Below are 18,671 nucleotides of genomic sequence, written 5' to 3' on the forward strand. Positions count from 1 at the left end.
TATCTTCGAAGAAAAAGATGTGCTCTGAGACCAGCTGTTCACCAAAAGCCAGGCTGCAGTCCGCATCACCGCATGCTCCGCCAGCAACCGCCCTGAACCAGCGAGAGAAGTCGGGCCTCTCCCTGTACAGGCCCACCTACGTCAGCATCCGGGCGCCCCGGGCCACGCCTCACACCGAACTGCCGCTCGCCGGCCTGGGCGCAGGACGCACTTGCACCTCTCCAACCTCACGCAACTCAGAAGCACAGAAATGGCAACCTGCCAACCCCGTTAAATGAAAAACAGGAGAGAGCAAAGAGCACAACTGGGGTTTCAAGGGATTCCAAACATTCTCTTGCATAACAGGCACCCGGAGGACAGGGTGAGCAGGGCTGAGAGGCGGTCAGCTGGGCGGGGCCCGGCTGGGGCTCTCCCCGAGCCGCAGCCTCGGCTCCAGGGGAGTCAGGGCGAAGCCGGGGAGGCTCGCTCTCTCCACTACACCTTTGCTGACCCTGCACAAGTTGGGGTCGGCACGAGTTGAAACTTCTGGCTGCCCCCAGCACCCAGACGACGGGCTGAGCGTTCACGACCCCTCCGCCCGCCCGCCCCCCGAAGGCCCAGGGGCTCCATCCCTGGCTCCGAGCGGAGTGGGGGGCCGGGACCGCCCAGCTCACGCACCTCGATTTCAGCTGGTGCGGGCTCCTTGCTGAAGCACATGTTCATGATATTTCTTGCTGTTCGGTAAAAAGTCGTTAAAGAAACAGACCTCCCCTGAAAAGAAAACAAAAACAAGAGTCAAGCGTAAGAAACAAAGAAGAGCCAGGACCCCAAAGCAGGCCACCTCGTCACAGGCCCCTGTGTGACGCATCCCTGTGACCGGGGGCTGGGCCACGTCTTGAGTTGACACGAGCAGAGGCGGCGGAAAAACTCCTTGAGAAAGACCCTCGGTGCCAACAAAGGAGTCGGAGGACCCCTGGCCATCCAGCGCCGGGCCAGACCCCACCCCCAGCCAGCAGAACGGGGTCCCATGGGAGCCCTGGGTGCGCTGCAGGGTGCCCTGCTGAAAAGCTGCTTTCACTCCCTGGAGCAACGGGTGCAACGTGGCAAGGGCAGGAGAAAGTCTGTGGCCGGGGGGGAAACCAACAGCATCAAGTCAGACACTGGCTGTACCTCGGGACCGGGGACCCCGGGAAAGAAACTTGGGCAACGCCTACACCCACCCTGAGGGTCCTCACGTGAGAACCGGCCAGATGAGCAGCCTGGCCTCGTAGATGTGCAGGGGACAGAAGGATCCGGCCCTTCTCTGCCACGGAGCCACTCCCCGTCCCCCACGCCTCCCTGGGACAGCACACAGGCCCTTCAGATTATCTAACGTCCCCTCCCCACCCCTGCACGCCACCCCTTCCTGGGAATGTTAGCAAGGGCAAGCTCACTGGGGTGACACATGGCGGATACGCTTTGTCCTAAAGGCAAGCCCTCCACTCATCCCTCACCAGGCATGCTCACCCCCTGACTGTGGAAGTACTTACTGAGCACCTACTGTGTACACGCCTGGTTCTAAGGGCTGAAGATAGAGCAGTGCTCAAAACAGACAACGTCCCTGGCCTCGTGGCGGCCTGGGGAACTCTGACTCACACAGAACAGCTGGGAGGTGGCACTAAGTGCGAGGAGCCGAAGCAGAGGGGCAGGGCCGCAAGGCAGGTGCTCAGGGAGGGTCTCCCTAATGAGGCGATGCTGGAGCATCCCCGTGAACAGAGCTGCAGGTCTAGGAAGGGGGCAGGCCCTTCTTGCCTTTGGAAGGACAGTCAAAGCACTCCGCTTGCAGACCCTGCCCTTTGCCTTTACTCTTTAGCTCTGTAAGTAGCGTTCTAACTAAAAGACTGCTGCGCAAGTCCAAACCTCTCCTGACGTGCCGTTCGTTACACGATAAAATTCCAACTGCTACAAGGAACCTGATTTTGTGTCAACTAAAGCAAGGTGCCTGTAATGCAAGGCGATGACACCCAGCACACAACAGGCAATGCCCCCAGATGCTGAGGGGGCTCAGAACCTGCAGCCTCGAGCTCCCGGCCCCTCGGCGCACAGAGGTGCCATGGAGCTCTGTCACGGCCACCAGACCGCGGCCACAGCTGCGGAGACCCGACCCTGGCTGGGTCCGGTGACAGGAAAAGCTCTAGGCAAGCAGGCATCTCTCTCCAGAAAGGAGGGCAGGACTCAAGCCTAGGAGAGAATGAGAAGCGAGGCAGGGGGTGGCCAGAGGTGGGACCTCGGAGCGGGGACTCAAAGGGAAGAGGCCAAACTCAGGGCAGAACCGCAGATGCCCGACGCGTCTCCAGACCAGGCTCGTGCGGCGGGAGCGTGACCACCAAGGCCTCCACGGGGCCCACCCCACCCCGGAGCCTACGGAGCAGATCGCTGCCGGAGCGGTGCAGGGGCAGTGCCCAGTCTGTGCCCCCTCCCAGCCCGGGTCCCCACCGCCCTGCAGACACAGAGCCAGGACGCCACCGCGCTCCCCAGAGGGCGCCTCCTCGGAATGGCTGGGCGGTTACGGGATGCGGCAGAAGCAGGGAGCCTCCCCGGGAGACCCGTGATGGCGGACAGAAAGGAGCCGGCAGAGCCGAGCTGGGCAGGCTGGGTGGCAGTGGGGGCGTGTCCGTCAGGAGCTACAGAGGGCCTGGCCCCAACGGGCAGCCACTCCAGGATGAGGGGGTGTGGCTCCCAGGCTGCACCCCTGGCACATGGGCACACATGTGCGCACACAAACCCATTTAATGGACAGGAAGCCCAAGGCCACGCGGGCAAGCGACTCCCCTGGCTGGGCGCCCAGTAACCTCGACCGGACACCCAGCCCCCTGCAGACTGCAGGCGCCTCTCTGTGAGAAACGGAGCCAGAGCCGACTGCCGGGTCTCGGGAGCCTGATGCAGCGGACCCCGGGCCCGCATGTGCTCCCGAGGCCCCACGCCCAGGCCCCGCCCGGGGGCCCTACCTTGTATATGCACTTGTGGAAGTCACTGAGGATGCCTCTGTCGTCCTCCTCCTTCACCACCTCCTTTTCCTGAGCAAAGAGTCGCCGCCGCCCCGTCTTGAGCTGCGCGGGGCCCACCTCCTTCAGCTTGCTGCGGAAGCCGTTCCTGTGGGCCACGCCGTTAATGAGCCCGTTCTTGGGCTCGAAGCGGGGCAGTGGGTGGAAGCGGTTGTAGTCCTGCTCCGTGTGGCCCTCCAGGGGCCCCTTGCGCCTCTCCAGGCTCTCCTTCTCCATCAGCACCTCCTTCTCCAGGCGCCGGTGCTCCTCGGGGGACAGGGAGTCATAGGAGAGCAGGTACTGGCAGTAGGCCTCCTGCAGCTTGGCCAGCCGGTCCTGGGCGGTTTTGGGGATGCGCAGCATGTCTGCTAGTTTGTTCCATTTTTTGAGGTCAGTCACTTGCTGCATGCCGCCCATCTCGTTAATCAGCCGGAAAAAGCAGGCCAGGTCGAGCTCACAGCCTCCTGGGACAGTGAGGGAGGAAAACACAGGGACAGTCAGTGAAAAGGCCCATCAACAAGACCATCCTCCATCACCCAAGAGTCCATGGGTGCCCCGTGCCAGAGATGCCGCCAGGTCCTGGGGTCAGAGCAGCAAACAGAACAATCTAGTCTACAGGGAGACGGGGTTTAGACCATCTTGGGCACTAGGACGATAAACAGAGCAGGACAGGCTGAGAGGCGGCCGTCTTAGGAGGGTGGTCAGGGCAGGGAGCCCCGAGGAGAGGACACTTAGGCAGAAGGCTGAATGGAAGGAGAGACGGCAGAGCAGATCCACGAGGAGGACGAGTCCAGCGTCCCCTGGAGCAGGGACAGGGTGCACACGTCTCACACCCCAGGAGGCAGGGTGATGGAACAGGGCATCCCGGCTGGGTCTGGCAAGGCTTGGGTAGACAGCCCCACCCAGCCATACCCACGAGCCAGCGTCACCCGGAACAGCTGCGATGTCGGAAAGTGTACCCACGCAGCACGTGTTGTCACTCCCAACCCCCCACACCCCCAGCGCACGCGCACACGCACACGCGCACACACACAGTAACTTATTTTCAACCCCCTCCCCCAGGATTTCCGGGCAGCAGGCAGCACCCACCTCGGGGCAGGCGGTGGTCTGTCCCTCAGCTCCTCCCATCACCACTCACACAGAGGGCTGCTCATCCCAGGTGTATGGGCACGTTTTCACTACGCCCCTTGATCACACTGTACAAAGCATGTCAAAACTCAGATGTGTCTGAATGCCCGCCAAGTGACTCTCTCAGTGGGACCTGGAAAATCAACCTCCCTTTGGCCAATAAACGGGGAAGAAAATCTTCCAGAATAACCATCCACTGGCTGTTAGGAGGTAAATACTCCACAAAACGGTAGGTGAGCAAAGTAAACATTAAGAACGTTTAGCTCTTTAAAGGATGGGGATACGTTTATGTAAGATAAATGAACGGAAAAGCAGCGGGACTCCTGAGAGCAGCACGTGCACGCTGGCGGCCAGGCAACTCAGGGCTGCCTCAGCCAGGGAAGGGCGAGTGGCAGCCCAAGTCCATCTACTGTGCTGGTGGGACGCTGGCGCTGGCTGTGGTCAGTGCAGTGGGGGCCACGTCGAGGAGGAAACTCGCCCTAACCCTGGCCGGGAGGGGCCTAAAGCCCAAGATTCCAAGATGCACTCCAGGCCCTGCTCTCAATTGGGGCATCTCCTGGGGCTGCCCGCACACCACCCGGACGTGCCGAGGTGAAGAGGGATGGGAGTTACCCCAAGGGGCTCAGACCACAGGCTGACCAGAAGGGAGGCAATCACTGTTATTCAACAGCACGGAGAAAACTGACCCAGTACGTGCAAATCCATTATTTCACTCCTCACCTGCTATCATCAACCCGTTCTCAGGACCACGAGGATGCTACATGACAAAGTGCCGCCTTCCTAGAGAAGGAGCAGCTGCTCTGTGGATTCTGGGAAATTCCTTCAAAACTACCAAGTCTCGGGCTTCCCTGGTGGTGCAGTGGTTGGCAGTCCGCCTGCCGATGCAGGGGACATGGGTTCGTGCCCCGGTCCGGGAAGATCCCACATGCCGCGGAGCAGCTGGGCCCGTGAGCCACGGCTGCTGAGCCTGAGCGTCCGGAGCCTGTGCTCCGCAACAGGAGAGGCCACAACAGTGAGAGGCCCGCGTACCACACACACACACACACAAAACTCCCAAGTCTCTCACACTGCAAGGAGGCTGAGCTCAGAGCCACAGCCTGAGGCCTCTGCGGGTAACGGTCCAGCTCAGCTCCTCTTCTGGAAGCTGACGACGCTTTACAGCTGGGCTAACAGCAACGGGTGTGAACACACACACCACAGTGTCAGGTCCTCGCGGCTTCTGGTGCCACGGGAGTCAAGGTTAAGGAAACTCACTCTGAATGGAAGATCGCTCTCTGCCCTCATGACGTCACCTGAGCACACCACCTGTCCCCAGAAGACCTGCCGTCCCCCCCTCCCCCAGGCAGGCTGGGGGACCCAAGACGTCCCACTGCAGCCCCGACGTGGTGAGGCTCTCGGTCACCCTCACAGACAACGCCAAGCTCCCGAGAGGCTGGCACCTCCTCAGCCTGTTCCCACAGCCCCGTGTCACCTTCGACCACATCCCGACAGTGGACCACAAACCAAGAATTCTTTCAATTTAAGTGATTCTCACCTGCTGAGAGTAATAATGAAACCTCCATCTTACAAGGAGCCCTATCTTACTGCCAACTCTTGACACCTAAATGACCGATAATATCTCCTCTGCTCCCTGCCTTTAAAAAGTTGTCCTCTCCAACTGGAGGAAGGACATGCCCTGTTCCTGTCGAGGGTCTAGAGCCAGAAGGGAAGCACGTGACTCACCTGGCAGACCCAAAAGGAACCCCACTCCGCAGAACCGCTCATCCCTGACAGAGTGAGTTAATCCTGGAGGCTCAATAAGGGGAGAGGAAGAGGGAAATGCGGATTCCAAGAGCCATCCGTGGGCTCTGCCTGGGGGCCAAGGGTCTTCACAATAGCTGGGTGTATGTTCACAAAAGCAGTCACCAAGGAGAGCTCTGCTTCAGTGACAGCCAGAGCTGTGCCTGCTCTCAGAAGTGTTCCCGGACCTGTGGGCTCCACGAGGGCCCAGTAATCACCAGAAAAACTGAGATGCAAGGACAGATAAGCAGACAGAGATAAATGGGCTGAAATGTACCCCACTCACAAGAGTCATATGTTGAAGTCCTAACCTCGGGGCCGCAGAGTGTGACTGTATTTACAGACAGGGTCTTTAAAGAGGTAATTAAAGTAAAATGAGGTCACCATGATGGGTCCTAACCCAATATGACTGGTGTTCTTGTAGCAAGAGGAAGGGACCTCAAGAACGTGCACACACACCAAAGACCACGTGAGGACACAGGAGAAGGCGGCCGTCCACGAGCCAAGGGGAGAGGCCTCAGGAGAAACCAACCCGGCCAACACCTTGCTTTCAGATTTCCAGCCTCCAGACTGTGAAATAACTTCCTGTAGGTCAAGCCTCCCAGCCTGCAGAACTCAGGTAAGGCAGCCCCCAGCAGACAAATGCACGGGGGCAGCGTTCCTGCCCCTCTCGCCGGACACTACTCTGGCCTCAGCAAGGCGGCCCGCAGCTCGGGGCAGCAGGGGTTGCCGAGTGTGAGAGCGGGGGTCACAGGACCAGCCCTCCATCTGTCCTGAGCACCCCGCGCCTGCAGAAAGGGGGGCCTCAGACTCCTCCCGGGCCAAGAAGGGCCTGGAGAAGCTTAAGCTGGGGCAGACACCATGGGATGGGGGGGGGGGGGCCTTACCTATGAGTGGGAGCTCGTCCATGGTGATGCCCTGAGATCTGAGGTGCTTCTTGATGCAGGCCAGCCGCTGCACGTTGGGGCCCCAGCGCCGACCCAGCTTGTGGATGTGCTGGATCTGCGTGACGAAGCGCATCTCGTCGTTGAGCTTGCACTCGGGCCGCCAGTCCGGGGGCGGGATCACCCTGCACATGCCGTACTTCTCCACCTGAGGGCGCACCGACTCGATGTAGACGAGCGGGTCGTGGAACTCCTTGGCCGACGGCCGCAAGACGGGGATCTCGTCCATGGCCGCCCACCCGGCCCTGCCGGTCCCCTTCTCGGCCTTGGCCGTCGCCTCGTGCGGCCGGGGCAGGGGCTCCGATTGCGAGGTAGAACGATTTTCACAGGGGGCGCCGTCCGGCTTGCCGTGTGCTTGTCTGCCCGGCGGGCCCTTGCCGGCCGACACCCGCTTCGGCCGGTTCCTCTCCAGGCTCCGCTCGGGCACCTCCTTCTTCCCGTGGCCGCCAGGCGGCACCTTCTCCGCGGGGGCCGGGGCCGCCTTCCTGCCGGGACCCTCCGCAGCACCCGCCTCCCCCTTCATCTTCTTGGGGGGCGACTGCGGCTTGTCGCCCGGGGGCGCCTCTTCCAGCCTCCGCTTGGAGTTCCGCAGACCCTCCCTCAGCTGCCGCCCCCCGCCCTCCTTAGTGCATGACTTTGGGTTCAACCTGCCACTGACCTTGAGGCCATTGACGGTGTGCCCGGTGGACTTGGACGCCCCCCCGAGGGATAGCACCTGTTTTCGGGTTTTTGCATTGCTACTTTCAGTTTTCCCTGAGATTGTGTGGTTGACAGCTGAACTGGGCTTGTGGTGATTAGGTTTGGTTTCCTTGACCAGTTCCCTCTTGGCTTTGGTGTATGTGACAGTCCCCTTCGTCACCGTTGCAGTGTACTTCACAGTTTTGGACGGTGAAGGTCTGACTTCGCGCATCTTTTTGGCACTGGCTGCACTGGTACCCAGAGATGACATTCGAGTGACTCCGCCGACCTTAGAAACCTGGGAGGAGCAGAGGGGGAGAAGGCGAGTTAGCACCTGTCAGCGGGCACCGCCCCACGCCCGGACTCAGCGGCCGGCACCCGCTTCTGGGAGGCAAGGCAGGCAAAACACACAGCCCCGAAGCCAGCTCTGAAATACTCGCTCTCAGGATCTCCGCAGGACTAGGGGCCCATCCTTCCGCGCAAAAACACCAGCCAACCTGGGTGCTGCCCAGGGGGTCTCCTGGGTGTGTTGTAACATGCACGTTTGCCGTTTGAAACTAGATGTTTCCCAGTGAGGACCCTCAACGTGCCTGCCAATCACCTGCCACAAGTTAATAACAACACCCGACAGCAAGGTCTTGCTGGTAAGGGGGCAGACACACAGACACACGCCTGTGCCAAGAAAAGACGTGGCTGCAATTCTTCCTGTGCTCCCTACAGCAGCACGATCTGCCCGCAGAATTTTAAAATCCATGCTCAGTAAGTAAAAAACCAAACAAAAATGCTACGGAAACAAAGGAATAAGAGCGCTCACGTGGCTCAGGTGCCGGTCCCGTGCCACGCCCAGAGGTGTAGCCGTCAGCCGTGGGCGTCTGCCAATCAGTCACCGTGAGACGGGCCCCAGGGCACCTCACTGGATACACCTTGCCTCTCTGATGAAGCAAAACAGGCCCGACCCCTTCTGCACAGACGGCTCCCATTTCCCGCCCCTACAAGCGTCCACATTCGGTCCTACGGGAATTTGGTGACGAATCAGCCTCTCTTCACAGCCATCTTACAGCTTGGACACCACAGTAATCTTGTGACACACAAAGGTCACCCTCATGTATAAAAAGAAGCCAGCGAGTGACAAGGGTGGACACCAGAAAAGCACTGATTTCCAAAGGATGACAACGGGCCCAGCGCAGGAGCTGATGCGGACACCGCTCCGGTGCGGACACCACATCACAGCTCTGCCTCTCAGTGGCCTCTGACATGTCATCTACCATCCTGGGCATCGAGTTTGCACATGCAACCAGGGATACCAGGGTTACCTGAGCAACACCACCTCCCCAAAAGGCAGACTAAACATTATACACGCTCACTGGGAAACAGAGCAGAAACAATGGGCCCAGAGAAGAAGGTGACCAAGAGGAGGGCCTGGGCTCCCCAGCTGGGGAAGCCATGTGGCACCTAAAGCAGTTCATGCCTGTCCTGTCCACACCCGACGCACCCACCCCTGGGACTAGGTCCTGGAGGGCAGGGCCCGAGTCTCAGCGACCTCTGCACTAGGCCCAGGCCCAGCCCAGGTCACTGGGCCCCATCCCCAGAGTCTCCCATCCAGTAGGTCTGGGATGGAGCCCGAGAATCTGCATTTCTAATGAGGTTCAGGTGATGCTGAGCCTCACCCAAGGACCTACTTCGGGAGCCACGGCAGCAGGCTACCAACAGAAGGTTACGAAAACAGAGAAAGGAGAGAAGCCCCCGGACCTGTGTTTCTCCATTCGCCAATTACACGCGGTCCAATGAAAGCCATGAATTCTTGGTGTGAGACTGTGTTCCATGAGCCAAACCCGGGGCGTTTGGTAACCAGGTTTCTGGGGAGCCAGCCTCGACTTCTGGGCTCAGTGAGGTCCCAGACCCCACTGGGGAGGGAGAGGCCCAAGAGAAGGCCCAGGAACTACGGCCTGGATGCACCAGTGCCGGCCACTTGAAAATGAAGCAGGACTCAGAATGAGCAGGTGGTCTAGAATACGTAACAGGAAATGTTAAAACAAAACCAGAACAGAACTAGCAGCCTGGCAACAATAAATTAAAAACAAATTTATAAAACCAGGGGCAGGGGCAAAGACAAAATTTCCATGATAAGTACCACTAATTTGGAATAGGATGTACAGTGAGGAATGCAAATATCCACTGACTAAAAACAAAACAAACCATTTAGAAAAACTAAAGGAAACAGTAAAACCCTGCAGAGGCTCACAGAAAGAGTTTTCCATCAGCAAGATGTTCAGGGATCTGCATCTTCAGAGAAGACACCCCTCGAAGCCCTCAATCTGTGGTTAACCTGCTCTGACTCTCACCCAACTTACACATAAGCAGACGCAGGGCACCGTTAATCCCTTCTTGAAGATAAGGATCCGCCAGCAGAAACGGCAACCACTGCGCAGTGGACACCACCAACCAGCTCCTGGCGGCAGAGCCCACCACCAGCCGTCATGTCTTGCCGAGGTTTAGGTTCAGTGCCTCCCAAACCCGGGAGCCCAGAGAACCCCTGGGGAGCTTAAAAATAATGCTGATTCCAGTCTAAAGCCCTCCCCATCCAGATTCTGACCTAACCGGTGAGGATGGAGAAAGGGGCTCAGTGTGTGCAAGTCCCCGACAGCTCTGCGCTCCCCCGACACGGCTGTGCACCTGCAGGCCGGGAAGCTAGGCTTCCACTCTCCCAGATTCTACCTGGAGGAACAGCGCAGGGCCCCAGGTCAATCCAGTCCGGCTTCTCGGGGCCACCTGATCTCCTGGCTCACTGTCGTACAGGAAATTCCAAATTTTCACATGGTGGAATTCTGCATAACTATTTCACCATCTTCAATGGCAAAAAGATCATCTTCTTATTTACCTCTTTCTATAAACACAGACGCCTAGTCATTGGCCTGTGCTTGCCTCCGGGGTCCAATGAGTAACTGGTACCAAACGAGACAAAGCTATGGACCGAGGCACTGTCTCACCTTCACACTGGGCGTCTCCCCAGCCACCGCTCTATCCCACCATGGAGTAGAGCCCAACACTGTTTCACCTCAACACACGCCCAGGCCACCTGGCCAGCCCACCACATGGGCCTGCTCTCAACTCTACACATCTGGAGGAAGTGCTGACACGGGGAGAGGGGTCACTGTAATTCACTGGAGAATCAACACGCAGGAGGCAGGAGGCGGGAGGCAGAGCCCTCTGGGGGGCAATAAAGGCCCTTCAGCTGAATAACTTAACGTCTCTTCAAGGTGTTCCTTCTCAGCTCAGGTGTGGGCTTCTGACGTTGCACCCCAAAGCTGTCACCCAGCTCTGCAGGAAGTGGGGTGTCTTGACCCACCACCGCCCACCCGGCACCTGTAGCTCAGGTTACCCCTGTCGCACAGACATGAAGCGGTCCTCAGTTCAACCAGAAAGTCAACTACCAAACTCCCATTTCCCACTAGAGGGAGTCATTGAGTCGAGTGGCTCTGCCCATCCTCTCAGAGCAGCAGCAAAGGCGCCCAAGAGAAACACTATTGGTTGGGGACAGTGTATTTGGACTTTAAAATTCAAATTAAATAGCAAAAGAGCCTAAATGAACAGAATCCACTGGACAGGCAGCGAGTTACGGACAGGGAAGGCAGGCCTGCTGGTGTGGCGGGCACCTGGCAGTTAGTGAGCAGAGGCACACGGCTGACGCAGCCCTGCTCTCCGAAAGGAACACCTGGTCCTGGTCGGAGCCCCGAACCTTCCCAAAGCACCTGCCCCCTCCCCTCTGCAGGCCACCTGACCCAGTCACAAGCACCACGTGACAGAGGCGCAGTTCAAACTCCCCGCAAGACCTGATGAAGAGCACGGTCAGACCTTCCACATTCTTCTAGCTGAGGCGAGTCTCTCCATTTCTCTCTGGATGCCCATTTTTCATTTTCCAGAAGGTTAAAGAATACGCCTCACTCTTCGGTCTGAACAGCTCGGCCTCCTCTCTCCATCCGACTAGGCCAAGACTTTTTCCAGCTGCCATACATTTGAGTGTGAAAACCTCTCCTCAAAGGTGCCACAGCCCAGCAGACCCTCCGCCAGGCGTGTCTGCCCTGCCACACAAGCTGGTGGTTTTCTCCCTCACGTTACAGCTCAGCCTCAGCGCAACAGATGAGAACGGGAGGTGTGCCAGCCGGGGGCAGCCTCACCACCCACGTCTTCCACATCCTGGCTTACCAACCTCACACAGTTGTCTGCAAAAGCCTCTTCACGACACGCTTGGAAAACATCTCCACACCCTCTCTAGGTGTAAGAATGGTTGTTTCTCCATCCTCAATTTGTTATTTTTACTGCACATTACGTATGTCCTGTTCTAAGGAAGCACTCGACACCTACCACACACCCAAATCATCACCCAGGGCAGCTGCAGGGCTGCTGCCCATGTGTGGGTGTCACCTGGCACACCTGGAGCCTTTGGGAGAATAAAAGCTGGAGGATTAGGGAGGCCCCTCACACTGAGTTCTCATGCTCTGAGTCTCAAAGGCCGGGGCTTTTATGAAGCTGAGCACCCCACCCAGCACCGTGAGAGGCAATGTCCCAGCAAGAAGAGTGAGCTCTCGGTGCACTGGGGCCAGCAGGGCATGGTCACTTCTCAGCAGCACCCTACATAGGGCATCCCTCCACCCTGGCAGCTGTACTTCGTACAATCACTGATCTTTTCTTTCAGGCCGACAGAAAAAAATTAATCATATCTGACATTACAGATCCGAGTATTCTCTGGGCCTCCCATCTTTTATGCAGTTGAAAAGATGAAAGGTCAGATTCTAATCACTTGCATCAGGCCATTACAAAGGAATCTACAATGGGCTTCTATTGACCTTTTTTCTTAGAGTACTTAACTAATGGGATTTGATGGTATCAAAATTATCCTTTCATTTCTCACAATGTCCCTGGGAGAAGGGTTGGCATCATTGGCTCCAGATGAACAATAAGGCTCAGGAAGGTTAACTATTACAGCTTAAGTCTCGGGTGAAGGTCGTGGTCAGAGCCCAACTAGACCTGGGAGTCCTGGGTCATCCCACTCGGCTGGATTAGACGGGGGAGGGAGGGCAGGCAGGAGGGGGTGGGACGGGGACGGTTACACCCCACCTGCAAGACCTGAACCCAGAAAGCCGGCCAGGCTCCTACAGTCACTCAGATGAAGTCTGCCCTGCTACCCAGGTCTCCCCTCCATCTTCCACACTGCGTGTAAAAGGGGCCACGTGAGCCTGCTGTGGGTCAAGGGGATGGGGCCATCCCAGGGAAGGGGTACCTTCTACTCCCCTCAACTCTCACCTCCAACTGCGAGAACTCCTCTTGTTCAGTTACAAAGGGAAATCCTGAACTGAGGGGCAAGCGCTGGGGGCTGAGGATGACCTTGGACCAACTGAGATAGGGGTTTACTCAATCCAGCCTCACGTGAGAGAGACAGAGAGAGAGAGAGAGAGAGAGAGAGAGAGAAATTATGGTTCTATGTGAATAAGGTCACACATTCATTCCTCACTGAGATTCCTGCTCCACAGATGGATCCCTTCCCTCTCTAGACCCCCTTCTGAATTGTTCTCTTTCATAAGCAAAGATCTGGAGGAAAGTTCTGCACAAAGGCCTGTCCGCCCAACAGCTTTGGAAATGGAATGGGGACTCAAGACACCAAAGGGATGCTGCCTCCTATACTTTATGTCCTGAAAACCGGGTACCCAGCTCAGGGGCGGCCAATTCCACAATCACGCTCAGGTGTTCTCGTGAGGAAAACCGTGAGGTTTGTGTTTCAGGAACAGTGGGCAACGTTTAAAATATGCAAAAACCACCTGTTTAATCTCAAGATGACACTTCAGAAGCACTAAGTGGCAACCTGAGGACCGTAGAAACATTAACAGGAGGATTCTTGCCTCGTCCACTCCAGCTGGAGAACCGAGTGACATGTGAAAGCTAAAGGTTAAGACTAATACTACGTGTGTATACACACAATCCTATGCATGTGCATGCACACAGCTACACGTTCAGAGACAATGGTCCCCGACATCATCAAGAATGAGAAAGACCATGGAGAAAGAGCAATTCAACAGGAGGCATTCCAACCTTCACACCACAATGACCATCTATCTATTAGTTCTCTCCACAATGGTGCGCGTCAGGGAATCTCCAGGCAACCCGCGCCTCGCCCAGAATCAATCTTTCCAGATTAGAGTCCTCAGTCTATTCTAAGGAAAGTTTTAACTGTATGTGACAGAATTCCCAGTGTGGAGAGCGCATCTCTAATCCCCATGGCTCACCCACTCTCAGATGGAGTGAAAACAGGAGCAGAGTGCATAACGAAATGCCACTGGACCAGGGTGAGAGCCTCACTGAGCTCCACACCCCCTCCCAGGTGCTGAGAACTCTGTCCAAGGGCAGGGAGAGGCACCCACAAAGGATCTGCATTCTGGATGTGACCCCGAAGTCGGGGCGTTTGGCGGGGGGTGGGGTGGCGCAGAGCGTGTGCAGCCTCCGCTAACCCTGAGGGCGCAGGACGGAGTAAGTGTCCCCCACGGCTGCACCCGTCTCATCACCGCCTGGAGGCCTATCAGAAGTCCTGCCGCCAGCCACCAACGTGTCCGTCAAGAAGCACAGGGGACACTCCAGGCCATGTGCAGGCCTGTTCCAAGGTAACTTGTGGCTCCCGGCCTCACCTGGTGCCCGGGGCGCTGGGGCGGGGGAGGGGTAACGAAGGAGTGTTCCCTCCCTACCCTTCTAGGGCAGCCCAGCAAGCGAGGGTCCACTGCTGGTGGCACTGGGTGCTGGCAGCACCCTCCAGGGAGGGATGCAAACCCACCAACGGCCCCGCCTAATGCATCCTCATGGTAGGAGAGGCGTATGCACTGGCACCTCTGTGCCCAGGTCACCCCCTCACCTCTGAGCATCCCTTCCTGCCTTCTGAGCTCTGGAAAGACGGATCTCTCAAGGCTACTACTCACATTCCCCCTTCAGTTAACTTGATGAAACGCGGCGGTGGCATCTGGCAGGAAGGCCGGCACCCTCCGGGCCAGACCATGATCCCCTGGCGGCAGGGCTGGGCTTTACCTGTTTCCGTAAGTCCTGAGCCGACCGATGCAGAGGGGGGTGGTGGTGAGCGGGGAGCCCCCTGGCAGAGGAGCCCGCGGAGGGGGCCGCTGGGGGGTGGCTCGTGGAAGCCTGCTCCCTCCGGCCGTCGGCCCGGGGATCACTGTGCTTCTCCTTCGCCGGAGTGGCCTCTTTGCTTTTGTGTTTCTGAACAGGTTCCTTCTCCCGTGATGACCTGCTGGAACCATTGAAAACTGGAAAGTAAGGAGAGAGGAAGAACAAAGTCACTACACACGATGCTGCCTGCTGCCAGGTACCCTAAATCCCCCAAAGACAAAAGGAGAAAGAAAAGGAAAACATTCTGGACAAACATCACATCTCACATGCTCTCAAGACCCAACCTCAAGTCAAAACAACCACCACGAAGGACAGGAATAATCCTAAACACAGACCAAAAAATATAACTTTTTGTTATAACTTTTTTATAACTTTTTGTTATAAACACATCCTAGGAACTATCTGCTTTGTTTGAAACCACTGAAAAATCCATTTAAAAAAATCCCTACAGGGACTTCCCTGGTGGTGCAGTGGTTAAGAATCCACCTGCCAATGCAGGGGACACGGGTTCGAGCCCTGGTCCGGGAAGATCCCACATGCTGCGGAGCAACTAAGTCCGTGTGCCACAACTACTGAGCCTGCGCTCTAGAGCCCGCGAACCACAACTACTGAGCCCATGCACAGCAACTACTGAGCCCACGCGCCACACCTAATGAAGCCCATGCACCTAGAGCCCATGCTCCGCAACAAGAGAAGGCACCACAATGAGAAGCCCGCACACCGCAACAAAGAGTAGCTCCCGCTCGCCGCAACTAGAGAAAGCCCGCACGCAGCAACGAAGACACAACACAGTCACAAAAAAAAAAAGAAAAAATCCCTACAAAACAAAAATATAAACACACACACACACACACACAAAATACACAGTAGCCCTGAGAATATCAACATAACACCTTAAACAAAAAGAGAAGAATTAAAATGAAGAAACCAACACAGGGGCTTCCCTGGTGGTGCAGTGGTTAAGAATCTGCCTGCCAGTGCAGAGGACATGGGTTCGAGCCCTGGTCCAGGAAGATCCCACATGCCACGGAGTAACTAAGCCCGTGTGCCACAGCTACTGAAGCCCGCATGCCTAGAGCCTGTGCTCCGTAACAAGAGAAGCCACCGCAATGAGAAGCCCGTGCACTGCAATGAAGAGTAGCCTCCACTCGCTGCAACTAGAGAAAGCCCGCGCGCAGCAACGAAGACACAACGCAGCCAAAAATAAATTAATTAATAGGAAAAAAAAAAAAAAAAAACCAACAGTCACATTCCACGAACAGGACCACCTCATGTATAAAGATACAGGGGATCTGAAAAAAGAATATATTCTTCAGTTTAAAGTAATGCATTTAAGGCTGCAGATCTGCCGACGGATATGGGTCAGGACACAGCTGCTTCACCTGACCCCTCAGTGACCAGAGAAGAGGGACAGAGAGGCACGGGCACTCTGAGCCGGACCCGTTTCTATCCCAGGAGTCACAACACACATACAAGTATTAAGTGTTTGCCGACAGCCCAGGGGCCATGGTCAGGCGAGGAAGTCACAGCCTCTGAACCCAAAGGGACTGGACCTTGTCCTCACGCCCATTTTACAGAGGACGCCAATGGAAGGCGAGTGCCGAGCCCAGGCCCTGCTGCCTCCCAGGCCCACCCTCCTGGTCCCCAGGTTGTGCTCAGTGCTGGTTCCCTGTGTGCCTGCTGCACACCCCCGAACCCGCTTCAGGGAGTTGAGAAGAGGACAGCGATGCTCAGGGTCCTTACAGTAAACTTCATCACGTTGCTGCCCTGAGGTTTCTCCTCGGTTCACAGCCGGGACTCGCACTCCAGGAAAGACCTGGTGGGCCCGGCACTCCTCCACGGCATCTACAGGCCCTTCACATCTGCTTCTCTGGTTCCCATAGGTCGCCCCCACACCCGCATCCCAAACCCCCTGGGCAGGTGGCCTATTTCTCCAGGGAAGGAGGAAGGATGCCCCATGCTTGGCTGCCCGGCCCCACGAGCTCCACGCGGAACAGCCAGGGAAGCCAGTGAGCCCTTGCGGCTGTCATTTTAAAAAGGCTCCTGGGGCTTCCCTGGTGGTGCAGTGGTTGAGAGTCCGCCTGCCGATGCAGGGGACACGGGCTCATGCCCCGGTCCGGGAGGATCCCACATGCCGCGGAGCGGCTGGGCCCGTGAGCCATGGCCGCTGAGCCTGCGCGTCCGGAGCCTGTGCTCCATAACGGGAGAGGCCACAGCAGTGAGAGGCCTGCGTACTGCAAAAAAAAAAAAGACTCCTGGAGTATTTCCTGACAGAAGGAGCCTTAAAAGGTCACTGTGCCCACCCGCCCACTGGGTACCTCCACTCCAAGGCTACCCACCCCCCAACCAGGCCTTGCAGAATGCCAGGCAGAAGTCACCACAGGACCAGGCAGCTGTAAAGAAAAACTTCCGCCTCCTTTGAGTTGAAACCTATTCCTGAAGCTTAAAGACTCAGAAGGCAAACCCCCTCTCACACTGGTCCATCAGACAATAACGTATGTCTTCCAAGGACGCCCTCCCCAGTGCCATCAATGCTTTCTTTGTCCCCCCATTTGTCTAAGTGGCCTTTAAATTACATTTATGCCTTGTGGATTGCAAATATTTTCCTCTTTTTTGCTTTTCCATCTGTTATGTTGCTAAACCTGCTAGCCCACTTTTTAAGTTTCTTAGCTTCGAAAGTTCTCCCAGGAAGCTGGTCAGAGGTGGGGACTTGCTTACACGCAGCCAGCAGCACCCCGCAAGAAGAAGAAGAAAAAATATCCGAACATGTTTTCAGATGGTATGACATTCCTCTAAGTTTCCCCCTAATTGTTTCTGATTCGATCGCTTAGATTTGCTTCTTTAGTGCACCTGTTATTACACCGTATGTGGTGTAACACACAGATTCACGTTTTCCGTATCTGGATGGGCTGTGAGCCCTGATCTCTAAAGCTGCTCGCAGCCCCAGTGATGACACACTCTAAACAGATGTTCAATACGGACGTAAAGACCACGCCACAGCAAAATACGGTATATGATCCCGTGTTGTGCAAGGCTCTGCTGGTTACTTTGTTACAGAAAAACGGAGCGCTTCCAATGCTTGGCATTTATTCTAAGTGTAACTAACTACACGTTGTCAGAATCCATTCATCATACCCAAGCTGGCGCTATCTGCACTCGCCTTCCAGACAAATTAGAAGCAACATCCATAAGAAGTCATACTTCAACGTGATTAAAAATCAAGCCAAGGAACATGAATCTAGGCAATTCTTGACCGTTCACCAATTTTCTCAGGCAGTGAACATAGCTCCTTTATTGAAACAAAGCACAGGAAGTTTCATCTTTTTATTTTTAATCTTAAATACTCCATACTTTCCTGACCTTTGCTACTGCCACCAAGATGAGCAGTGTGCTAATACTAGAATTACTTACTTCTCTGGTTACAAAAAAAATTTATTCTGGGGGTTGGTTCCCTTTCACAAGCTTGTATGAGTGCCTCAATTCCCAGCCCTACTGCCTGCACCTGGGCAAGCTGTGTAAATCCTCAGTTTTCTCGCTGAGGCTGAGGACCACACACTCCTACGTGGAGAGTGTGCAGTGCCCTGTCTGGGTTCAGCAGGCACTCGGCACTGGGGAGCCCTTACTGCTGCTGCCTCTTTAAAAGGACCGTCTCAGGTTATTACACGCAGATTGTGGCCAGAGCTCTTCTTTTGGCCTCCCACCCTCTCCGCAGATGCAGTAGAAGAATGGGCTTCAATACAGCCCAAGGGCAGGCCTAAGCCGACTCACCATAACCTCCTACTCGACCCGGCTGCCTACCACTGCCTCCCAATATCCATTTCATGGGAAAACACAGGCGGTGCCAACGTCCTGGCCAAGCAAGGAAAAATATGATGCTGAAACCACAGCCCTCGTTGTTCTACCAGCTTAACGAGCGACCTGACCCATGGGGGACCCACAGACCCTTTCAGGGGATCCCCTAGGTCAAAAGTACTTTCTT

The 18,671-nt window shown here is 56.3% G+C and overlaps 1 protein-coding gene across 9 annotated transcripts in view; it reads right to left on the reverse strand.

Moving 5' to 3' along the window:
- The window catches only part of JARID2 (jumonji and AT-rich interaction domain containing 2), a 243,617-nt gene that overhangs the window by 16,098 nt on the left and 208,848 nt on the right, over nt 1-18,671 (reverse strand). For all 9 annotated transcript variants that reach the window (XR_009566002.1, XM_060308687.1, XM_060308682.1 and 6 more), the window contains 4 exons: nt 14,597-14,829; nt 6,797-7,829; nt 2,967-3,466; nt 658-750 (listed from right to left, as the gene is read on the reverse strand). Coding sequence is in view for 8 of the 9 variants with exons in the window: in XM_060308687.1 (XP_060164670.1) it covers nt 658-750; nt 2,967-3,466; nt 6,797-7,829; nt 14,597-14,829 (1,859 nt within the window). In the remaining variant the exon portion in view is untranslated. The remainder of the gene's footprint in view (nt 1-657; nt 751-2,966; nt 3,467-6,796; nt 7,830-14,596; nt 14,830-18,671) is intronic.

The sequence above is a fragment of the Globicephala melas genome, chromosome 11, assembly GCF_963455315.2.
Source record: "Globicephala melas chromosome 11, mGloMel1.2, whole genome shotgun sequence".
Taxonomy (NCBI): Eukaryota; Metazoa; Chordata; class Mammalia; order Artiodactyla; family Delphinidae; genus Globicephala; species Globicephala melas.